Source organism: Cheilinus undulatus, linkage group 8, assembly GCF_018320785.1.
Source record: "Cheilinus undulatus linkage group 8, ASM1832078v1, whole genome shotgun sequence".
Lineage (NCBI taxonomy): Eukaryota > Metazoa > Chordata > Actinopteri > Labriformes > Labridae > Cheilinus > Cheilinus undulatus.
This window is the reverse complement of record NC_054872.1, coordinates 27,362,102-27,387,538: the sequence shown is the minus strand read 5'-3', so window position 1 is coordinate 27,387,538 and position 25,437 is coordinate 27,362,102. Positions and strand designations below refer to the sequence as shown.

The window sequence follows — 25,437 nt, the reverse complement described above, 5'->3', positions numbered from 1 at the left end:
GTCCGGAGCATCTTTCCCAGACACCAGCAACTCACTGGGCGTGCCACAAAAAAGTGTCAAATAGTGTTTCGCGTAGAGACGCATAGAGAGATTTAGATGTCAGGATATAACAACATGCATGAGTCTCATCAAGAGGATACATAGTAACAACACAGTCAAACAACATATTACACAAGAATACCTTCATAATTGTTCACACCTGTGGACTATTTCAGAATGTCGTGGGCAAAAGTTAATGTAATAAATGTTGGTGAGGTTTTAAGTCTTTTTTTATTTGAATAATTTGAGTTATCGTGCTTTGTTGGAGACGGAAACTGAAACTGAAACTGTCCCATTTTGGTCCGTTGGGGGGCGCTGTGGTGCTGCTGCGACACGAGCGTCAAAATTCAACTGTGCTCTGCGCTGCCTGTGATGTGAACAGCCAAACCATAATGGCGACTGCTGGAACAGCAGACTCGGGATCAACAGCCCTGACAGGTATCTTTTTACTAACTATTCTTCCTAGCTTACTTTAAAGAAACGTCCAATTTGCATTTGTTAGCATTTAGTATTGATGAAAATGTTGAACTGCGTTGACCAAGGCTGTATGAAGTCCCGGCTAGCCAGTTAGCTCGTTAGCATCGAGGTATCCAACCTAACAAATGAAGCAGGCAATGGAGTTAGTTTCGCTACATACCGCAGCCAAAAAGGCTTAATTTATGTTATTAATCAAACGAATCTCTGACATATCAAAATGTATTTACGGAAAAATATTTCAAAATCGGCACAGAATTGGTTTATTTTCTTTGCCGGCCGGTTAATTTCGTTGATTTTTATCCCTGTGGGTTATCTGGGCTGATTTGCGGTTTGATAAATATCAGTCCCTTTTGATAAAATGAAAAGGTAATAATTTCTGCAGTTTCACAGTAATTATTTAATTTGTGATGAACTGGAGCGTTATCCCCAAGCCACCCTCGCCTGTTACACCCTCGTCTTCCCTCTTTATGTTTGACTAGGCTGGTGTTGAAGTTTTGTTATTTGCCCTAACACTGGTTTCTTCAACAATTTTCTTTATCAGTCACTACATACAGTTAAACACTGAATGTATTGTAATATCCAGATTGATACCGATCTGATTTGTTCCCCACATCCTTTAAACCAAAGGCACAGTTTGGTCATGTCTTTAATGGATAGGCGTCATTTATTCCACACTGCTCAGGCATTAATGTTTTGTTTCATTATATTTCCACTTTCTGATGAACAAATTGCTCTGTTTCTGTCTTCAGTAGCTACGCAGACAGGCATAGATAAACAGTGGGCAGTTGAAGTGCTATTGGAGGTTTATTACTATCTGAGGATTGGACAGATGATGGCCATGCTGCATCCTGATAATCCAGTTAGTTGTGCGTCACCTATTAGCGTCTCTGTGCATAGAGGAGTTGTTCCCTTTGTAGCCACCCAGTCTGAATCAGTGAATAAAAATAGTGGCTTCACAGCCCTCTCGTAGCCCCCACATGGCTGAGAGCCCTCAACTGTACAAATACAATATCATTCTGTCAAATGCACAGACTTAAATGGCACTAACATGATATGGTTTTCTTTCAAGCCCTTATTGGCCTTGTTTCTTTATCTGGTCAAGAACCAGTGTATTTATGGAGGCCTCATAGGCAGAAAATAATGTTAGGAGAGTGTGTGTCCCATATTATTGCCTTGCACAGGCTGCAGGCAACATGTGAACAAGGCTGGCAGGGAGTTGTTTAGTATACAGAGAGGAACAGATGGTTTGTTCATTGTTGTAAGGCCCGTCACCGACAAGCTCAAGTCATTGTTAAGTAATTGGGCTGGGTTGAGTAATTCCTATTCCAAATATGCTGCCCAGGATCTCGTATTATCTAGTTATGATTCAAGATCAGGATGTTGATTGTCTATTCAAATATGGGTATGAATGTGGGAAAAATATTTTCTCCATTTAAATGGGTTGAGTACAAAGGCCTGTAAGATGAGGCTAAATAAAATAAGCAGGGTAAAAGTAACAAAATGTTTTTGAAAAAATAGCAATAACATAGCTGTAAAATGTGTAGGGATAAGCAGAAATACAAAAAATTATATTGACTTATCAGGAAATATGATGTTGAAGCTAAGATTGCAGTCAAGCTATTTACATTAATTCATTAATCCATCAGTTGTTACCTTGATTGATAGTTTTAATTAGGGGTCGACCGATATTGGTTTTACAGGGCTGATACCAGTATTGATTATTATAGTGCATGAGACTGATAGCCAGTATTTTGAACAGACATGCATTTATTATGGCTTACAAAATGTACTTAATTTGGCTGAAGTAAAATTGCACGATCAAAAAATAAAGAAAAATAACAATGTGGCCCTGCTCTATCAGCATTAAAAATGGTACAGAGCAAGAGGCATCTGGCTGCAGACCTCGACAATGGGGCGACCCCGACCATGGGGCGGGAAGTGATGCGCTTAACCTTGTTGGGGTTTTCCTTAGTTTGTGGTGTGTTATTTTTAAATGTATCCCCCTTACCCTAACTCTAACCTTTAGGGTTTGGGTACCTAACCCTAACCATCTTTAGATTTTCCTTAGTTTGTGGTGTGTTGAATTCAAATGTATTCCTCTTCATAAATGTTTGAATTTTATTCATTAAATTCTGCCGTTGTGAAAAATAGCCACTTACCCTAACCTCTGACATCGAGCGGAAAGCAGTCACTTCCTGTCCCACGGTCAAGGTCTGCAACAGATGAGGCGGAAAAGCCTCACCGTAGAGGTCTGCAGCCTCTTGCAGAGAGCAGCATAGTAGCAGCAGGAAACAGGAAGTGATGCCATACGCTCACTGTGTCAGTGACACCCAGGCTTAAAGAGCGGGTATTATGCCTTTTTTCAAGGCTTTGCACCATCTCTCTGATACCCACGTAGTAGCTTCACATGGTTTACAGCATGACTTCGGACCATGAAATAAAATGTAGTGTTTTCTGTTCTATAAAACGTATGCTAAATTATGTTTGCTTGCTTACGAAGATGCTATCCAAACAACACTAACGTCACGTTGCTCATTTAGTGTTTTATTTTGTTACTTCACTTAACCTCCTCTCTATACATGTTGCCAGTAAATCATCTTGGTCTGTGTGTGTATAAGCTGATGAACCAGAGGCTCATTCATGCGCAAGGAGTGCGCCATCGTGGACAAGCAACACAATACTGTTGTAGTTTGCCTAATGGCCGGCGGTGTCACTACACTGTTTTTTTTTTTCTGAAAGTTTCATATACCCTCTTTAACTAGAATAGTTGCTGATTAATTCCCTTATTGTAGTAAGTATTTGTTTGAGTTATATATGAGACTTTTACCTGACATACAGGCAGGTTTTAAATGTCTTAAGCGTGCCCATGTACAGCATAAGGCTGGTTAGTCCTGATCCTGTCATGCTCCACAGATATTAGGACTCAGTTCTGGAGGAGAGCCTTACAGCGAGGTACTGGCATGAGTGTGCGTGAGTGTTTCTTTGTGCGTGAGCAGAAACTGCATGAGTAGTGATGATATAGTGTGTGGCTTTACATAATGAGGGGGAATGTGGGCAGAATGATGCTCATTGTTTCCTGGAGGATTGCTGTGTGTGTCCTTGTTAACTGAGAGCAGATGCATGGCGTTCAGTGAGTCTGCCTTCGTTTTAACACTCCCACCTTTCTTGGGGTTGAAGTGTGCTCTCGCTGTGAATCGTCTACTCAGGATTCCATCTGCTGGACGTTGATTAATACTCACACACAGGATCATTATAACAGGTGAACAGTCTACCCAGCATCCTTTAGTATATATTGACCTGTGGCACTGCAGCATTGAAGTAGATGTTGCCATTGGTTACAGGCTAGAGGTTCCTGCACAGTGGGCGAGATAGTAGGTTTAAACAGCAAGGTTACATAAGGACACAAGGTATCAAGTTGAGTATGATTATATTTTCCCTGTGTGCCCTTTTACAAAACTGCTGTGTACTACTGCTTTTGTTATGCTTACCCAGGAATCACACATTCACTTCTCTTCAGGTAGATAGTTGTACATTTTAGATGCATTTAGATGTCTTCGTTTCACTTTAAAATATGATTCTTCAACCACAAAATACTCGCACTATGCAGCCGGCTCAAGGTATAACGGTGTTGTATTTTTGGAATTAAAGAAAATGAAAGCTGAGCTGCAGTGAGACGGAAAGTAGACTGTTTTTAAAAGAGTCGGGGTAGAGTAGACGCTCATCCACAGGGATCCAATGAATCTGGAGCAGCCAGCTCAGGGGAGAAGTAGTTCCAGTTCACAGTGAGCTGGTGTATCAGGGACAGCAGTCAGTAACTGTGTCCACATTTAGGTCTGCTGATCATCACCGGCCTCATACTCATCAGCCATTACTGGAAATAGTCCGGCTAATTAACCAGCAAAGAGATTCTTACATGTTAGTGTGTAAGAACCAGTAATGGTTTCTTCCATGTTTAAAGCTGGCAACTCCAAAATGATTTTACACATCTGTTTTATTCTGACCACAAACAGAGGCATCATGGCGTTAAGTCTAAACAAGAGAATCAAGAGTTCCTTGATTTTTTACTAATCCTTTTTGGCTCTTTCCAAGAGGAGGTTTTCTTTTTTTGTGCTGTGAAAAAAATTCTAACTTTATTTTCTTATTTTAGGGACCAGCAGCATCCGAAAAATGGCCCCTCAAGAGGTAAGGACATCAGATATTGTACTACTGGGTTTACAAAACAGCTCTGTCACAGAGTTTTGACTTATGTAAATGTTGATGTAGTAAGGCCAGAGGAGGGGAGAAGAACAGGTTCATAAAGCTTGTGGCTGGGTTCATGCAGCTATTGCCAAGCCTTTTTTTTTGTTGTTGTTGTTGTCATAGTTGTAAAAAATTTAGGGTTCCTTATGTGCCATAAAAGTAATACCAGCTTTAAAATGCCGTATAATATAGGCAGCAGATAGTTTCATGATATTGATATCAGGAGATACTAGTTTAAAAAGTTAAATAGTACTATAATATAATTAAATGTTGCTTTAATTCTTTTATCCTGCCCCATAAGTTCCCCTCGCTGAGAGTTCAATGAATCATCAGCTGGGCTCATAAGACTTGATATGGCTGTCATGTGAAGATCTTTATCCTTGTGTAGCTTAAAGCTGAAATACAGCCAGCCCTTTGTCTCCTATTTTCACAAACACATGCCTTTTTTCTTGGCACCACTCCTCAGATGCCTGGCTCTTCAGGCACGACTCAGAGCATGAAGAAGACCATCGGACACCGGGGTGTTGAGACCACTACAGGAGAGACCACCTATAAAAAGGTTTGAACAGAGTTTTGCATTGGTAGCAGTGCTGGTAGGTCACTGACCCTGATAATTTTTTTGACACCAACAGAACAGAAAGGTGAAGAGTGGAAAAGGTGTTTGGTGTTTATGTTCTAAAATTAGTTTGGGAATTCCTCTCACTAGGCGACTAAAAATAGTGAGTGACACAGAAGACGTTGCAGGGGGAAAATGTTGTTTGTTCCAGTACTTACCATCTTTCCTCTCTGACCTCTCTAGACCACATCATCTGCCCTGAAAGGTGCCATCCAGCTGGGCATCGCTCACACAGTTGGTAGCTTGAGCCAGAAAGCAGAAAGAGATGTTCTCATGCAGGACTTTGTGGTGGTTGAAAGTATCTTTTTCCCCAGGTTTGTAACAAAAGTCTTGTGTGAATAAACATGTTTGATATGTTCTTTGACATCATGTTTAAGGCCCTTGTTTCTCTCTTGTATGTTTTCAGTGAGGGCAGTAACTTGACCCCTGCTCATCACTACAGTGACTTTCGCTTCAAGACGTACGCTCCTATTGCCTTTCGTTACTTCAGAGAACTCTTCGGTATCCGGCCAGACGACTACCTGGTCAGTATTTGTCTTAGACTCACTACTGTGTTAAAAAGGAGTGGCATTTGTTTTGACTTTAATCTTTTGTTGCAACATTTATTTTGAAGTGGGGTTAAGTTCCTGTGTTTCATCTGTGTGATAAGAGATTTTGAAAGCATCACAGGAGTTGCCTCAATGATTTTAAACATCCCAAGGTAATTTTGACCATGAACAGTGTCTATAAAAAGTATTCACCCCCTTTGGTGTTTTACCCTTTTATTGCTTTTATAAGTCATACATGACTTTTTTGAAAAAAGAAAAGAAAACCTCTTTAATGTCAAAGTGAAAACAGATTTCTAAAAAGCAATGCCAATTAAAAACACGTAATGTAAAACAACTGACTGCGTAAAATTCACCATCTTTAAAGTGACTGACCCATTTCAACAGAGGTCCAGCCAGCTGGTGCTAGTAGTCTCACAAAAAGTGAAATTGGGATTGCCTGAGTGCAGTGAATGTGTCCCAAGTGACTGTAGTATAAAGATGTCTGTGTTGAGAAGGTCCAGTTATTGGTTAATCAGTATTCCTGGCTACCATTTCACCATGAAGACAAAAGAACACTCCAAGCAGCTCAGGGAAAAGGTTACTAAAAAGAGTAAGCCAGAGGATGGATGGATGGATGGATGGTAATGGTGCTTTTTTTTTTTTTTTGCAATTAGACAAGGTGCTATGTTTTGCGGACACTAAACACTGTGCATCACCACAAACACACCATCCCCACTATGAAGCACAGTGGTGGCAGCATCATGCTGTGGGTATGCTTCTTGGCAGTCTGCCCTGGAAGGCTTGTAAAGGTAGAGGGTAAAATTAATGTGGGAAAATACTGGAAAATCCTGGAGGATGATCTTATTCAGTCAGAGAACTACGGCTTTGGAGAAGATTTATTTTCCAGCAAGACAGTGACCTGAGGTATACAGTAAAAGCTACACAGAAATGGTTTAAAGACAACAATGTGAATGTTCTGGAGTGGCTGAGTCAAAGCCCGGACCTCAGTCCATTAGAGAATTTGGAGCTAGACTTGAAAAGGGTAGTTCATGCTCAATCCCTATTCAACCTGATAGAGCTTGAGCACTTTTGCAAAGAAGAATGGAGGAATATTTCAGTGTCCAGATGTGCAAGCCTGACCGAGACCTATCCACACAGACTTGGTACTGTGATTGCAGCCAAAGGTGCTTCTACTAAATACTGACTTGAAGGGCTTGAATGTTTATGCAGTCACTTATTTTACGTCACATGTTTTTATTAGACATTACATTGTAGAAATCAGTTTTTACTTTGACAATAAAGAGGGTTTTTTTGTCAAAAAAGCCAAATTATATTGACCATTCTTGATTAATTAAACCAATAAAAGGGTAAAACATCCAAGGGGATGAATGGCTTTTGTAATTTTTATATCTTTGTTAACATTGTCCCTGGTTTAATGGCAAAATCATGGTGGTTTCATGTAAGCACAAAACCCCTTTTCACTTTCTTTCTGCCAGCTCTCTTGTGAAGCTGGGCTAAGCCAATGAGTGAATGCAGCAGGTAACAGGTGAAAATAAGGAAAATTCACACGTAGGAGATAATAACTTTTATTTTAAGTGATCAGATTGATCTTCCTGCATTAAAACATAATGCAGCTTGATACTTTTCTTATTATCAGTTTGTTCTTTTCCATTCATTTGGTGATGTATGTCCAATTACTCTTAGCTTTTATGCAGAGGCAAAGGTATATCATAGTTTCTGATTATTGACGTCAGACTCCATCCTGTCCAACAGGGAGAACTTAACGCTACAAGGGCTATGTGTGAAAGAGCAAGAAAGTTTTCAATGATTGACTGTCCTAAATTTTTCTTTAACCTTTTCCGGAATGCATGTGGGGAACGGCTTTATATACGCTACTATTTTGCTGTGTAACAAAATGCTAATGCAAACTGTAATTCTTCTTCTTGTAGTACTCCCTGTGTAATGAGCCATTGATTGAGCTGTCTAATCCTGGAGCCAGCGGTTCTCTCTTCTATGTGTCGAGCGATGATGAGTTCATCATTAAGACTGTTCAACACAAAGAGGCAGAGTTCCTTCAGAAACTCCTGCCTGGATACTTCATGGTGAGCCTGATAGAAAATATGCATCATAATGTCTTTGTCAGATCTGTATGGTCTCTGCGTAGACAAGGCCTATTCAATTAGCGGCCCGGCCCAGAACCAACCCCCAAGTGGCCCAGCCTGTGGTCCAGTATTAATTTTGGCAGCTTTTTAAAAATCTCAGTTTTAGTCTTTAGATGAAATGTATTTTAGTTTTAGTCACATTTTAGTCATTTCTACCCTTTTTAGTTGTAGTCTAGTTGTAGTCAACGAAAACTTGCCTAAATCTGGTACCAAATCATGGTAGTGTGTTTTCTGCACTCTGGGTCCCTGCTTTCTACCGTGAAGAGGCAGAGTAGCTACAGATGCATTATTTGACAGATTCACCCACAGTGGAGAAATAACACAGGTTTTGAAGGTCTGACGAAAACTACATTACATTTGGGTCTAGTTTTAGTCATCTTGACGAAAACTAGACTTACTTTTAGGCAGTTTTATTCATCACAGATCTATTTTTGTTAGTCCTAGTCTAGTTTTTGTCATGGGAAAAAAAGGCTGTCGAACATTTTTAATCATAGTTTTAGTCAACAAAATTAACACTGCTGTGGTCATGTCAGAAGATGCAGAGGGCAACCTGTTTCGCAAGTTTTCATAAATTCCCACAGTATTTCAGACCATGAATGCAACACTCTGTATAGCCTAGCAACAGTCTAGTAGCCCTAAAATACCGAGTATAAAACATGTCCTTTCCAACTGTAGCTGCAACTGTGCAAATTTAGTTTGTATGCACTTTAAGATATGCCTTGGTAAGATGTGACCAAGATTATTATTTACAAAATTTCATTTTATTTTTTTCATTTTATTTATCTTATTTTTATTCAAGTGAAAAAAACCCTTTATACTACCTCAGGTTATGTTAAAATTCAGCTCTGTTGTTGTGTTTTTATGCACTTTTTCATGTGCTTTTCTCATGTTGCCAAATTTAAAGGAAGAATATGAACAAAAAAGTGCATTTTTTTCATCAAATTGATCTGTATTGGTTTGAAATTTGACATAACCAGCTGCTTACTGGGCGCTGAACATGTCTTTCCCGGCTACATTTCTTGATTTTAAAATTTGGCCCAGTTGAATTTGTAATTGAATAGCCCTGTCATAGACTGTTCACCTGAAACTGTTTTTCCCTTTTCCCCAGAATATAAACCAAAACAAGCGCACCCTGCTACCCAAGTTCTATGGACTGTATTGCGTTCAAGCAGGGGGCAAGAACATCCGTATTGTAGTGATGAACAATCTCCTGCCTCGGATCATCCCCATGCACCTTAAATATGACCTGAAGGGCTCCACATATAAGAGACGAGCTTCACCCAAAGAGAGAGAAAAGGCTGTTCCAACTCATAAAGACCTGGACTTTATCCAGGACCTGCCCGACGGCCTGCTGCTGGAGGCAGATAACTACAACGCTCTGTGCAAGACCATACAGAGGGACTGCTTGGTGAGTCCAAGGTTTTTTTTGTTTGATTGATATTTAACAAAACCCTCAGGCCACTTTAATTATAAGTGTTAGTGTTGTTGATCAATTCTGGTCCAAATTTCAACTTTTCATATAAAAGTTACACATGTTAACATTATGAAAGCTATGTCAGGGTCCGACATTAAAGGTTGCCCAAATGCCCGGGGCAACTTTAAAAAGCCGACAGGCAAGCAAAACTTGTAAGGACTTGCCCGATCGGGCAAGCATGACTCTGAGCTTTTCTATTCATTAATTTTATTATTTTCTTCTCTCGTTTCTGTTACTATGGAGCCCCCAAATAGCCAGATGCAGTGTGCGCTGCCTCCATTGGCTGAGCGTGTCTGCTGACGTGCAGACAGCTGCACAAACTTTAACTAAAACTTTTTATGAAGGAAAACACTGTCATCAGTAGAGATTCATGGAAGGTCACATCAATAAATCTGTTACCCACATAAACAAGACAGGCTTTAACTTCCAAATTTATTATTTTAAATCCGTGTTTTATTACTGTCAGATGCGCTCGACGGAGGAGCGTGTGTGAGAGGAGAGAGCAGAGGAAGTCCGCCGGTGGTGCGTCTCTTCAGTAAGCTCATTCACTGAGGTCTGCTGTCGTGTTTAATCTGAAGCTTCGCATTTCCTCGTTTTAACTTTTTCTCCAGCCACATCCTGCCAATGCCCTCTCACATCCAGACCTTTTGACAATTATGCCGATGCGCGTCATCAATGAGCATAACACACACGGATCACACGTGGAGATAAAATCATATCTAGTGAAAGTTGTCCAAACGTGGGTGTTTTATTTGATCTTTATTGCACCAATGCTCATAAATATTGTCAAAAGAAGGGAAAATAATCTAATTGTGAATTTTTTCCCAAATATTGCAATTGCTATAATTTTGTAAGTTATTTCTAAACTCACAAGAAATAAATCATTGTATTTTATGATAAACACAATATTTGGTAGATTACACAAAGACTAAACAATTTAATTGGGAACATTTTGAGTCACCATTGTATTGACCGGAATAATTTTTTGATGTCTTTCTCATTTTGAATCAGAACTTATTTTGTATCAAACATATACAAAAGAGGGAATTTTTGCAGTGTTGCATATTGTGTAGAGTAGCATTTCTGCTGCAAACATTTATCAAACTGGTATTTTGGCATACATTTCAGGTCAAAGAAATATTGCAACTTATGCGATTTAAAAAATGCAGTGTGTAATATTGCAGTTTAATCCAAAATTTGATTAATTGCCCAGCTATACTGCATATCACGTCTATGTTGCTCTAATTTTGAGGACGTGTGCAACCGGTGTGTCAGACCAACATTTGCGATGTGTGGAATCAATGATATGTCCAAATACTTGTATTTAACAGCAAGCATATCTCCAGCCTAAGTAAGATTTTCACAGGTAATATATGTGATGAATTTATTTTGTGTATACCAGTCTGATAAAATCCAAACCCTTATTGAAGTGTGCTGTTGTTAGTTCTGACACCTTTTCTTTGTTGTGAAACCTGCTAGTTTTCAAAGTGTCATCTGTATTTTTATGTCCTGAAAAGATCATTCAGGTTTGTTAGACTGTCCCTTTTTGTTGTGTCATTTTAAACTCCATGACTGAAAGATAATCAGCATATCTAGTTCTGAAGAGATGACTCAAACATGCATGACACTGAGCTGAGACTTTGCTTACTTTGAGGGCTGATGCCTTTTCAGAGGATGAAAGAGACTAGCTGTATTTACTATTGCAGCAATCACTGAATGCTATAATCCTTTGTGTAGTGTTGGTTTATCAGAGTTCAGGAAGCCAAACAGCTTACATAAGAGTGGCGTCACATCATTTGTTCATCAAATCTTTCTGTCAATTAGAGGCTCCTCTTTCTTTGTGGCGTCTGTGTAGTTTTGTTTTACCAATTTAGGCTACTTAAGCTTACATTAGGGCCGTATGAAATGATTTATTCATCTTTTACAGTTGAATCAGAAGGGAGTGCAGTGTTTTATTTTGGTTATAGCAGGCTTTCTGTTGCTGTAATACTGGTGTTGTATAAGTGGCAGTGTTGTCATTCAGCTCTTAGGTCATAGTATATGAACTGTTTCACAAGGACAAGGTTTCAGATTTATATTATAGATGGCATCGTCGGTCACTAATACTCTTTTCTCTATCCCATTTTCAAATCCATCATTATCACTCCTGTATTTTCTGACTGCAGGATTCTGCTGGGTTCCTCTGTAAAAATATGCTCAACTTTATAGTGGAAGAATGTAACTTTAGAAAAACATATAGGTAATATTTCTTGTATCACCAGTTTTAGTTGGTGACATTTCAGAGAAAGTATTCGGATTTTAAAACTGTGAAGGTTCTCATCCATGCTGCCCTTCTATCGACAAACAACCGTAAACTCTGAGCCCAGCTGTAATGATGTTCTCCTGAGCCTGTAATAGTACCTGTGACACGCTGTCCAGACTGTAATTTGCTATTATTATTGATGGTCATATTAAGTTGTTTTTGATATTTGTGGGCAGCTTTTGCAGAGTTTCAAGATTATGGACTACAGTCTGCTGATGGGCATCCACAACACTGAGCAGGCGAGTCGGGAGCGAGAGCGCGGCGGGGGCAACTCGGGTGACAGCGGGGGTTCAGAAGGAGCAGTGACCCCAGATCAACGCCGACCACAAGCCCAGAAAAGTCTTTACTGCACCGCCATGGAGTCCATTCAGGGGGAGGCTCGAGGGAAGGGGGCTCTGGATTCAGAAGACCAGTGAGTCTCACTGCTCAAATTAGCATCTGTAGTTTTTTTTGTATGTGCAAAATGTTGATTTAACTCTCTTTTTCTGGGTTTTTCTTTCTAGTACGGGCGGTATTCCAGCTAGAAATTCTAAAGGAGAAAGATTATTGATCTACATCGGTATCATCGATATTCTCCAGTCCTACAGGTTGGTGTGTCAGAGCAGTGGAAACAGTTTTTCATATGAATCAATTACCGTTAACATTTATATGACCTGCTTTAAGTAATCTCTGTATGTCTTGTCATTTATTTAGGTTTATTAAGAAGTTGGAGCACTCCTGGAAGGCTTTGGTTCATGATGGGGTAAGAGCCTGCCCTCCAGATTCTGTAAATATACACAAAGATTGACACAAAAGATTGTAAAACACAGAAGCTTAACTGTTTAAATATATAGTTATGACTCTTTTCAATCAGTAAATTACTGCTTACACAAAACAAATACAAGGCACAATATTGGCGCCCCTTTTGCATCTTGCCTGCAGTATGTAACTCTTCGTGTCTAAATGTTGTGCAGCTTAATCCCAGCATGCCTTTCCCATTTCTGCAATGTGGTGATGCACTTTAAGATCAGGCACTGGGACACCAGGATTGCAGAGCAGAGGTTCAAAGATGTGGTGATGGCAGAGCTTGGTTGATTCTCTGTTGCTGAATCAAGGATTTGTGAACATTATTCCTTACTCTTTAAGCAGACTTATTATTTCACATTCAAGAAAAACGGCGAGAGAGTTAAGTGGATTACTCATTTATCAGTGGAAGATGCTGTCTGCTCCTAATGTTTTTCCTTTTTTTCTCTATCTTTAGGACACAGTTTCAGTTCACAGGCCCGGTTTCTATGCAGACCGTTTCCAGCAGTTCATGTGCAACACAGTGTTTAAGAAAATTCCTTGTGAGTATGCTGACATGTTTTATTATCATCAGTAATCATATGAATGGACAGCATTGATAACCCAAATTGTCAAAAGTCATCAAAAACTGAGTCTTCTCTCTTTTATACCCTAATTTAGTAAAACCATCACCTTCTAAGAAGAGTCGTGGTGGAGGTCAGGGGGGTCTTAGGAGGGCCCCCACCCTAGGAGGTCCCACCCCACTCTCCCATGCAACAGGACAGTCATCTGTGGACTCCAGACTGGTCTACCACAGCCACTATAAGAGCACAGAGTCTGAGGCAGACAGCGGTAAGAACTGAGACAAATACATGAAGATGACTTTGTTGGATCTTTAGCTCTATTTGCATGGGATTAGCATTACCTGGGGACCAGGTTATACTAATTGATGATTTGGAAATATCCCCCAAACATCAGTGCTTGGTGCTTCACATCACACTGGATAAGAATAGTCTGTAATCTACTTGAATTAAACCTCTGAAACAGACATTGTCTGACGTGACAAGAAGAGGCACAGTTTACAGAAAGTTAAAAAAGATGGATAACATTTAAACCGTAAGTCATAGCCACACATTTTTATCCTCTTGAAAGCCCCCCTTTTAACTTTGTGACATTATCAATGCCTTTGTGGCCTTTATGGGGTCTTCTCTAGCAAGCCTGTAACCTAAGTGACTCTCTGAGGTCTTTAAAGATCAAATCCATGCCAGTAATCTAATAATGAACATATTTTTATTACTTGTTTTGTTTTGTTTTTTCTTTCTTTTTTCTTTTTTTTTTTTAAGATTTGTTTTTGGGCCTTTTCGTGCCTTTATTGTGTAGAAGAGGACAGGGGATAGACTCAGAAACAGGGACGACAGAGGGGCAGAGACATGTGGCAAAGGGCCTCAGGCCGGATTCGAACCCAGGCTGCCCGCGTACGTGGTGCACGCACGCCTCAACCACTTGACTACCAGCGCCCCCTTATCGATTTTTTAAAAATCCATTTTTGATCGTTTCTGCAGCCAGCGGCGAATGCTGTCCGCCATATTGTCTGTTTTGTAACCCATAATGCACTGGGCTGTGACAACCCATGGAAGGCTGTTCCATCATACTTTGTCAAACTACGCATGTAGGAGAAAGCCTGGTTAGCTCATAATGGAGAGAAAGAGACACAGAGAGCCTGTGATGTGTCCTTCTGTGTCTCTGTAGACAGGAGCTGCTTGGAATAATCGATCAAATAAAGCTAACACAAAGAAGCACAAGGACTTTTTCTGTAAATATGTGAATATTTTCAAGACTTTTTGTCACAGAATGATTTTTATTTATTTGTTTATTTATTTATTTTTGCTTTTTGGTTCCCAAAAAGCTAGGGAAAAATGGGAGGGCAAGTTTGTGCAAAAAAGTCATAGTCATTATTGTTTACCATGCATCAAGCAGAAAAGTCTTTGAGTTTTAATTTCTTGATTTTTCTGTTGTCTTTATAGTCCCATAGCCCTTTTAAAAATTTAAGTGACATTAATGAATCCCAAATATTCTTAAAGCCCAGATTGTCCTGAAAAAAGGATGTTTAGAGCTTTACTGTGCACCACAAGGTTGACATTTTAGAAGCTTTTAAATACAATAAGTCCAGGTGAGACAAAATGATTAAAAAATAGCTTAGGTCTGAGAGGCTTGACTGACATTTCCGGCAGAAAAAATTGAGTCCTTGCATGGCAGCAATAATAGAAAATGGGCTGTGCATTCTTATTTATAATTCTATATGAAAAATGCAATGTAGTGCACATCTTGTTTTGCAGGTGACATTTCTTTAAAGGTACAGTGTGTAGAATTTGGCTGCATTTCACCAAACAGAAACAGTGTAAATGGGATATAATGTGTATATATTTATGTGAAGTATGTTTAAATAATTGCACAATCATCCCCTTTAAACTTTCGTTTTCTTTTTACAAGAAAACAAAAGTTTTCTCAGTGATGTGATGTTTTGGTAACAGATCGGCTCATTCTAAAATCTGAACGGTAGATGTCGCTAAAATTCCAAATTCTACACAATGCACCTTTAATGTATGCTATGCATACTGTTGACAGAAATTTTGCAGCAGGCAGTAGTTTCCTCATTTATCTGTTTTGGACATCTATAATAGTTTTTACATATCTATAATCTGTAGCAAGCTATCCATGATCAATAATCAAGCGATAGATTTCCTCCTGTGTATTAGCAGCTGATTGGTTGGAAAGGAAGAGAAACAGAGAAAGACAGGCACTATAAAGCCGTGTTTCCATCAGGGGGTCCGGTTTGATTCAGTTCAATTTGGTATGGGTTGGTACACTAAACCCAAAAATAGTTTGCGTTTCCACAGACACCCATGCTCTCACATGGGTGGGTGGGGCTGTAAAAGCATGCATGTGAAGTCACAGACAGCGCAAGTCTGCTGTTCCAGCTGCAGAGTTATAGAAAGGAAGAGTGACAGAAATCAGTCGGGAATAAGCAGTAAACAGCTTTATTTCAGCTGAAAGTGCTTTTTTAAAAAAAACTACATCTTAATGATGTTAACCGTTGTCAGTTAAGATCTTCAGCTGATGGAATACGTGTACAGAGACGGTTTGAGTCGTAATGCTACATTAATATGTGAATATATCAAGTCAAGAACAGTTTATATGACAAAATATGAAAGTCAAGAGCTGTACTGTGAGAATTCGCCGCATTAAAAATAAAGTAAAAATTCAGCTGGTGTTAAAATCAAGCTAGATTAAGTCAGAAATCCTGGGTGCACTGATCTTGTTTTAAAATAGTCTGCAGTGTTAAATATGAACCTCTTCTGTCATTACTGTATATATCTATTTATTTATTTATTTTTAGATTTATTTTGGGGCTTTTTATACCTTTTTTGACAAAGGAGGACAGTGGATAGAATCAGAAACAGGGACATGAGAGCTGAGGAGAGACATGCAGGAAAGTGCCACAGGCCAGATTAGAACTCGGGCTGGCCGCGTACGTGGGGGGCGCCTTGAACCACTAGTCCACCTGCATCCCTTTTGTCTTTTTTTTTATATAGTTTTCTGCATTCACTGTTCTTCTGGACTCTTGTTAATTTTGGATTGTTTCGTTACCAACTACAAATCTTCTTATGTAGATTAGCCTAATCAGTAAATATTGTGTTGCACATTTCAAAACACAAGTTGTTATTTATCAAATGCACAGTTCAGTAGTGTCAATACAGGATGATAAGAGACTTGTAGAGAGAAGCTGCAGGAGGCAGAGCTGTGTGTATTAAAACAGCTGAGATGAACATGTGTTTGGATAGCGGAGTTTAAATGAATAAATTACAGATGTCATTTTTCAACATAAACTTAAATGAAAAGAAGTATGAATAATCTCTAAGTATCAAATCTTTGTTTCTAATTTCCTGCTCCGCCTCTGCATTAGTATTTTTTTTTAATTAGAAAAGCGCAGGAAAACCCACACAGCATGTAAAAAAGGAAAGGAATAAAAGAAATTCCACCCCAAATTACTATAAGATTAAGATTCAGATGGGTTTACTATTAGCTTTGTGTGTGCTAAAATATGGAGGGTAATTTGTCCTGGAATTTTAGTTATCAGAGGTTCCTAGGTCATACTGCGAATAGGGCTTTTGTCCACATTTTACTCAAAGCTTGTGCAGATATTGAAGAAACTGTGTTTGACATTAAAACCATGATGTTTTCTGCTGGTATTTTATCTTTTCAGGGGTGCAGTCAGGCAGACCAGATCTTGTCCCAAGGACCCCTCCGCCAGTAGAAAATGCAGCTGACTGTGAGGCCAACCTGTCCACCTCATCGCTAGGCAGCACAGGAGTTGCCTCTGGCTCTCCCCCTCTACGGTAATAAAAAGAGAGCATAGCTTTTAAACATTCATCTCTTTTTGTATTTATTTTTTAATGTGAGTCTGTATTTTACTTTGCAGGTCTGTTGGGGTGGAAGTGCATAAAGCGGCAAACACAGATGGTGAACAGGGTGTTTCTCACAGGTACAGAAGACACTGATACATTTGAATAACAGCCTTATCAGATTAAAAAAATGTTTTATCCAGCTGTCAGTATTTCTGGGTCATTTGTTTTATTGTTTTCCAGTCTGGGGGAAGAAGGCGCAGCAGATAATTCAGGCAACCTGTCTGGAAATGAAGATGTAGTTTCACTGTCAGACATCATCCCTGAGACAAACATCTGTTTTGTGAGTTTGAATGTTTAATTTACACATCTGTAACTGAATATTATTGTTCTATTTTAAGCTTCATTCATCAGTGTTTGTGTGCCTTTATCAAACCATTTAAAATCTGACTGTAGTTTCATTTTCATAGTAAAAACAGATGCAGTGCCATGAAAGGGCGAGGGTGTTTCTGGACTGAAAGGAGGGTGCCCATTCAGCACGGACCCTCCGCTGCACCTCTGTTGTTCCCTCACCTGTAAAGTAAATACAGGGACAGCTGGACAAAGCAGCAAGTTGCAGTGGAGGTTGTGAAAATGAAGAAACCAGTGTGTGGTAGGCCGCAGCCATTAACACTGTCACTGTGTGCAAATTTTCTCCTAAATTTCCTAAAGCCTGATATTTTTTAAAGTATACAGATCTGAATTGGCAGCTCTAGCTTCAAAATTTTTCAGACAAATATTTTTTTCATGTGCTCAACATGAAGGAGTCTGGAAAAAGAGGTCCATTCACCAGTAAATGGTGAAGGCAGTCAAATTCTATATGATATGTCATCATGTACTGTTTGTAGTGTGATGTGGTAAAGCAGAAGAACACATAAGAGCACATAAAGGGCGAGGCCAGCATATGAAGAAGTGAATATTTCTGTGTTTTCATGCACAGCCTGAGTGGGTTCACTCAGGTGTTCCTGTTACTGCACATTCATTTCCCCATCAGCACTCCTCATGACCAGGAGCACGCCGAGCTGTCAGTGCTCTTTGTCAAATCAACACGTGCTGCTGTCAGCTCTGCAATCATGTATGCATTTTCTTTTTTTTTTTTTCTTTTTTTTAATTACTGCTGATTATGGATGTACAGCATTTAGTTTGAAACGGAGTAAGGTTAGATAAAAAGCCTTTACGTTGGTTTTGTTTTATATTTTTGTTTTAAGTTATTCTGCTGGAAGCCATGGCGGTGCTGCAGAGGTCAGACTAGACCGAACTGCCGCTGAATGTACATTTCAATGTTTTCTTATACAGAATGTGTCTTATTATTACCATGGCAGACCACATTTGTACAACCCCTGAACAATCCCCCCCTCTGATGTGACCATATGTGCTTAAGTATGGATGAACACAAAGAAAAGAGCATCTTCTGACATTTGTCCGTGCCTTTTACACATTAGTCTCTCCCCTAACACCTGATATATAACTGACACTTTTTACAGGTTAGTGAGTAGACATCTACAGAGAAACCTGCCTTAAACATCACTACAGCTGAAGTCACTAAACTGCCATCTGTACGTTTTTTTTTTTAAATGCAGACAATAGGAGATTATAGCTTTTGAACCAAGCTTCATATAACACTGTTGTAAAATCATTCTCTAGAAAACAAAACTTTATCCAATCATATTGCAAAATCCGGCACATTCCAATTTTGATAAGGTTTAGATCTCTGTCCTCTGATCATTGCACAATCATCACATTTCATATTTTGATAATTTTATCACTGAACTTTCACAGACTTTTATAGGTATAGGTATCAATATGCAACGTTGATCCAGTTGATGTTACACTTCACCTCCAGTGTTTCAGGCCAAATCCCAGCTCAACGCCATCCCTCCTCCTCAACTCCTACCTTGGTGTTCCTACTGAGTGCATGCAGCTCAATGCAGGACTGATCTCTGTTCGTATATTCAACTCAAAGTTGATTTTCTTGCTTCTTTTTGTTTGTTTGGGCCAGGAATGTCCAAACTTTTTTATTGAGGGCCCATACTGAAAAATGTTAGGATAACTGGGCCCCTTGAGATAAGCTTAAGAGATGTTTATTGACTAAATATATTTAAGGGAAAAAAACAGCCTAAATTACAACTTTCTATTAATGGCTAACAAGATGAATAGCATAACAATATTAAGGATTTTTGGATGGCCAGTCTTTTAGGGGGGTCCCTGGTCAGCACTGGCTACCACTCGATCCACCCCTCTGTTCAGTAGAGATGGGAGATGCTGACAGCTCATCTCCACATTCAGACACAACGTTAAAGCAAACTGTATGAAGATGACAACTTTACTGGTTGTTTGTAGGTTGGGGTTGAGGTGATGAGCATAAATACGATATGCTTTGTAAATTGGAGCTTGTGCTGATATTTTCTGCCATATTAATTTTGTCTTGTTTCATAAGGGCAGTATGAAAAGAGATATTTTTATGATTATAATCTCAATTTGATAAAACATGTCAACTCATAAGAATGTTTATTTTCAAAATGAACACATCAGCACTGTTGAGCTTCAAAATAAAGTGTGATAGTCATACAAAAGCTAACTGTTCTAAGCAAGCCATTTTTCATTTTATTAGGATTTGCTTAGGGCCAATTAAAAATGCACCATGGGCCACATTTGACCTGTAGATTATTTTCTTCAGGTCAGATAGTTCAATGGTTGTCCTGCAGTTGCAATTGTACATATTTGAGCCTATAAACAAAACAACAATAAGCTGAAGGAAGCAGTGCCCCAGCAATGTAAACACAATGCTGAGAACAACAAACCCAAAGGGGGTTAGACTTCACTTTCTTTGGAAAGCCATTACTCAACGATATATTTATTTAGAATATATTTATCCTTTGAATTGATTTTGTCAATGTTTAAAATGTGGCATATTATACCTTTGAATTTTTTAATGAAAAATAATGACGTAACTTACCACCATACTGACCAGAAGTTTTGATATAACGTATCATGAAAATGACCCTAATTTCAGTTATCTATATTTGGATAATATTTAACCCTTGTCCTCAAGTCTGTCAGAGCACTGGCTGTGTTATTCTCCAAGTAAGTGAATCAAGCCCTTATGACTTAAACAGAACCGTTTATCTTTTTTTTTATCATTTCTGCTGGCTACAGAAATGGCCCTCATCACTCCTGGACCAATGTTTCTATAAAGTTTGCACAACCATTTTTTAATTTTATTTCTGTGATGTTGTCTTGCACAACTTTTATTTCACTATTGTTGCGAAAATGCTTTGTTTCCATATAATTCTTTGTGTTTATCTTTTAGTTGAAGTCACTAAACAAGCTACTGAGGTGTCTGTCAGTAAGCTTTTCCCTGCTGGAGGTTTTGATACAGTATATTTGATGATGTAGCTAAACTCCACATCGCAGACATCTCAGGGGTATTCCATTGAAGTGGATAAAGAATTAAGCCTGACTTACTTTGGTTAGTCTGGCTTATTTTAGTGGGAACCTTACTCCATTAACACGACTTATTCAGAACCAGCGCAGGTTAACTGTCCAGCTGAGTCTAGCTGTGCATCAAAAACTGACGGGCTGAAACTGGTACATCACATAAGGTTCTGCCAAGTACATCATTGCCCTCGTTTACATATATAATTAATTCAGGCTTCAAATCTCAGCTATAAAGTTTAATACCCCATGACCATATTTAATACATGGACTGTAAAACAGATTGTGCCCATTTTTATCACAACTACGTATTGCACAAGTTTATTTTCAACGACTAAAGGCCGGCTCAGACAACATGATTTATTTGGCTGTTCACAATGGCATGATGTCAGACTATGTGACTAAAATCTTTTCCCATCTTGGCCAACAGCCTGGCCATAATATAAATGTGACCCCGACCGCTCGTGGTAAGCTGACTTCACGGTCCATGGTCTCCGTGACTGTTTGTGACTTCACAGAAAAATTCTGACATGCAAGTCTTGTTGGATCGTGGTCATAGGGCGTCTTGAATGTATTGTTACTTATGTCTCACTGCAAGACCATTTGTCATTCCTGACACACATAATCAGGCCCAAGTTTTGAGGATGAGCTGTGATGATGCAGTCGGTCCAAAATCTGGCTGGATGCGTGATGTCTGAGCTGGCCTTAAGTTAGAAATAGCCTCCAAACTTTGAAACCTCAAAATTTCTAAAAGAAGAAGCTGAGATTTTACATTTGACTTAAAATTAATTTTAACAATCAACCTAAGGTTGTTAGAAATTCATGATTTTCAAGTTGTAGTACTTTGTGCAAATTCACTGCAAATAATATCAGGGCAATCTGCAAAGCCTGTCATGGATGCATTAAAAATAGCATTCAACAGTTTTTTGCATAGTGATCCTAAAATATACATTTAGACAAAATAACTATCAATAATACATTTAGTCTAGTTTAGTTTATTTGAAATGTATTATGTTCAAGGAAATTGTGGGGAAAAAATAAGTTTTCCTATAACTAAACAGTCTACTAGGCCTAATTATGCTGCCATATATCCCTTATTACTTCTATAAAGGATTGCCATACAAAGACTGCTTACTCATGAAAATAACGTGTAATCTTAACTATGAAACGTAAGGATGACAGGGTTAATGGTACGTGGTTTGAGATGATAGCAAAAACAGGTTGAACAACGGCTTTAAGGAGTAAAGTAACTATAGAAGGCCTTGTTAAAGGGTAGACTTTTGGGCAAATAAAATATAAATAAATGAGTTGCTTTATCAAAGGACCTGTTGAGGATAATACAAATATTTAAAGAAGTATTTAAATTTGCTGTCTAATCACTCACTAAACTTCCTGAACAGCAAATAAGTCACATTTAGATATAAGCCTACCCAAAAGAGAAAAACATTAATTAATAGTAACCACTAAGAATTTAAATATTTTACCAGAGGTCTGTTTAAGTGATTCTGATGAGTGCTTAGGTAAAGGTATTTAGATTTAAACCTCTAAACATGTCGTCATGTCTTATCACTTATTATTGATTGTCTTATTATTGTCCCAAAAATCATCTGGAATGACAATCATTCATTTTGTTAAATTTTATTCATATAACACCAGTCACACATGAAATAGGCCTGAACAGTAGGCCATAAAAAAGCTAGCAAAGCCATGAGGTTAAAGTTTAAAAATACATATTACTTAATTATTTGCACTTCAGGTAAATCATTTGCTGGGAAAGAGAAAAAAAAAGAGGAGAACGAATGTAGGCCAAAGGTCAGTGGATCATAGAGACTTAACATAGGGAACTGTATTAGAAGGCTGAAAATTCATTTTAAACTTATAACTGATATTATTCTTGTTAGCTAGTTATCTGAATGTCCATTTATATAAAAAGAATCAACAGAACTAGATAGGCTCCTAAAAATGCCTTCAATCCATCTTCATTTTTGGCCCTAACATCGTCTTTGATTTGTTAATGGTGACAGTTTTGCCTTTTTGAGTCCCAATCTTTTTAATTTTCCTCATATTATGTGTCGTCTGGCCACAGAAAAGTTGTCGTGTCAGTGTTTGTCACACTTAACATCGACTTTTAAACGATTGATTTGGGCTTCGTAAAACACCCCATGCACATGCACACGTGCTGATTTTTTAAGTCAGACTGGAGTTAGCTCTGACCAGACAGCGCTGAGTCATGTCAGTGGAATGAGTTGAGGCTTAAATTAAAGTTGTAGCTAATTCAAGTCAGGCCAGTTCAGGAAAGCCCTGCCTTCGTTAGCTACTTTGATGGAATACCCCCCCTCATTTAGAGAGTAACTGTTACTGTTTTAAAGCACATGTGGTCCATGCAGCAGAGAGGGAGAAGGGGAAATGTGAGCTGTTTAGAAAATAGTCACATTCATCAGTGCATTGCTGAGAATGAAGGACTGAGCCTTGTTGTATTATAAGCCAGTCATGGCACCAAAGAGAAGAGAAGGATCCGGGTGAGAATGAAATAAGACACTCCTGGACGTCTGCTTGGACTTGTATTGTTGTATATGGTAACAACACTGGGATAACCTGTGTTTTAAGGATCTATTATTAGATTGGATGTTCTTTTTTGTCTCAATAATTTAATGTCTGATAAGCTGTGTCTGACTGGAACTTAGTCCTGGTAAAGATTTTTCTTTTCATTTTCAGAGAATTGGTTTACATTGTGGCCTGACACATTTCAAGACTAAAACTCCACATTCCTGTGAAATTCAAGTTAAATTTACTACAAACGTTGTAGCTCTTAGAACCCTCTATTTACCAACTTTTTATGTGGTTGGGTTGATATAAACTTGATATTTTCTTGTACGTGCTGATTTGTGAAATATTTTAACACATTTGATGGTTGAGTGTGAAACAGCCACCAAAGAAAACACATTTGGAGAAACTTCCAGACAATGTTTGTGACACCTGCAGTTTGGTGTTATTATTTCTTTGAATGGCTGGTACTGTGTAATCCCTGGATGCGAACCAGTTCTGTCGCAGCAGTTTCCTACTGCTCCATGGCACAAGAGAATCATCATCCTTCGGTGCTGTAAAAGCTGATTCACTCAGTGTTGACACTACAATGTATTTGAAGTAATGCAATATGAACCACAATCTAAAACTTTTGAAGGATATTTATTAATATAATGGATCTCTGCCGACTGAAGTGATAGTTGTATCATGTACCTTCGATGATTGTACACAGACTGTATACTGACAGAAGGATGTGTGAATCATGAAAGTGTGTGTTGGCCATAAAGGACGAATCTTTGACAACTTCACATTTTATATTTCATGTTTAGATTGTGATATGATAAGATAATTTTTCTCCATGATATTTCTGTGTTGTTAATCTCCCACGCTTTTTTTACATGAATGTTTCACACGGCTTACGAGCCAACATTGCTGGTTGTCCTATATGCTTCAATTACTATATTTTTACTGTGTATAAAATGTCTATATGTACATAGAAGTCACGGAAATGCCTTCTCATGCAATATGTGCTGCCTGTCCCTCCTGCCATGTTTCAGTTATGTGGTGGTGATGTTTTCATGTCTTATTTTAAAGGATTAAACATATTTTCTAAAGCTTGGTTTCTGTCCTTCTTTATGCATTCTTCTAATAAACCTCATTTAGAGATCTTTTTGTTGATTTAGTGACCCTGTGGAAAATCTTTCAGACAGATTCCATGTCTGTCATCTAATGGATCCATCTTCCTCCAGTCTGAAACAGTTGTGCCCAGTCTGACAACTGACGGACCAATCAGAGGAGGACAATGAAGCGGGATTTAGTTGTACTGCATGCTTGTTAACACTGGCTACTATTGAAATGATATGCTCAGATAGAGCTATATCAGCAATTCAATCCGAATTTGACCACATTTCTACAATTCAAGTCGAGCTTTATTTATGCAGCACATTGCATACATAAGACAGTGCTTCCTAAATGCACACAGATTGATCGCATCACCATCACTAAACCCACATGAATTGCTTGCTTTGGATGGGGAGTAAGTCTTTTCCCCAAGTATAGTTGAAGTGTCTCAGGGTGGGGCTCATGAGTGAAGGTAGAATGGACTGTGAGATTGAGATTGGTGCAGCATCAGCAGTTTTGCATGAGACTGCGGGTCCAAGAGGTCGAAATGAGATTCCTCAAGACGGTCTTGGACTACGTTCACACTCCAGGCCTTAATGCTCATTTCTGATCTTTTCTCAGATCTGATTTTTTTGTTTGCCTGTTCACACTGCAGTCAACTTCCAAAAGATCAGATACACATCTGATTTAGAACCACATATGAAAGGGGCCTGAATCTGATTCGAAACGGTCAGATTCAGTGTGACTTGCACTGTTCACGCTGTCAGAAAAAAAATCAGATACGAGTCATATGTGAGCAGAAAAATCAGATTCAGGTCATTTTCAACTGCAGTGTGAACGTAGCCTTAGAGGTGAGGTGAGAAGCCCGGGCATCCGGAGGAACTAGAAGTAGAGCCACTGCTCCCTCACATCAACAGGAGCCAGTTGAGGTGGTTCAGGCATCTGACCGGGATATTTCCTTGTCGCCTCCCTGTGGAAGTTTTCTGGGCACATGCAACTGAAAGGAAACCCCAGGGCAGACCCAGGACTCACTGGAGGGATTATATATCCCATCCAGCCTGGGAGCACCTCGGAATTCCTAAGGAAGAACTGGAAAATGTTGCTGGGGAGAGGAGCATCTAGGCTGACTTACTTCACCTGCTGCCACTGTGACCCAACCTCAGATACGCGGAAGAAGATGGATATACGAGATTCAGAGAAAAAATGAAAACAAAATACACACAATAAGCACCACACATTACCCACACATTGAAAGCATGCAGTGAGATCTAACTATAAACTGATGCAAACAGTAAAGGCTTTAATCTACTTTTAAAA

The 25,437-nt window shown here is 38.9% G+C and overlaps 1 protein-coding gene across 3 annotated transcripts; it reads left to right on the top strand.

Moving 5' to 3' along the window:
- The first annotated feature begins 379 nt into the window (after positions 1–379).
- LOC121513304 (phosphatidylinositol 4-phosphate 5-kinase type-1 alpha-like) lies at positions 380–24,097 on the top strand. 3 transcript variants are annotated; one of them, XM_041792952.1, is made up of 16 exons: positions 380–477; positions 4,664–4,698; positions 5,222–5,314; positions 5,555–5,685; positions 5,778–5,895; positions 7,848–8,000; positions 9,169–9,468; positions 12,013–12,248; positions 12,340–12,423; positions 12,530–12,602; positions 13,077–13,161; positions 13,280–13,450; positions 16,863–16,995; positions 17,079–17,141; positions 17,245–17,344; positions 17,472–24,097. In XM_041792952.1, exons 1-16 carry the CDS (start codon positions 432–434, stop codon positions 17,472–17,474), a joined length of 1,824 nt encoding a protein of 607 aa, XP_041648886.1. In that variant the 5' UTR covers positions 380–431; the 3' UTR covers positions 17,475–24,097. The 3 variants fall into 3 exon arrangements, with proteins under 3 accessions (XP_041648886.1, XP_041648887.1, XP_041648888.1); XM_041792953.1 differs by having other exon boundaries at positions 420–477; positions 12,530–12,578; XM_041792954.1 differs by lacking the exon at positions 380–477 and adding an exon at positions 3,610–3,775.
- Positions 24,098–25,437: the final 1,340 nt, after the last annotated feature.

Excerpts from the sequence above, each read along its gene's own strand:
- LOC121513304 (XM_041792952.1), top strand. The coding sequence starts at position 432 with ATGGCGACTGCTGGAACAGCAGACTCGGGATCAACAGCCCTGACAG. Across the intron at positions 5,315-5,554 it reads GAGAGACCACCTATAAAAAG|ACCACATCATCTGCCCTGAA; the intron begins GTTTGAACAGAG and ends TGACCTCTCTAG. Across the intron at positions 9,469-12,012 it reads CCATACAGAGGGACTGCTTG|CTTTTGCAGAGTTTCAAGAT; the intron begins GTGAGTCCAAGG and ends ATTTGTGGGCAG.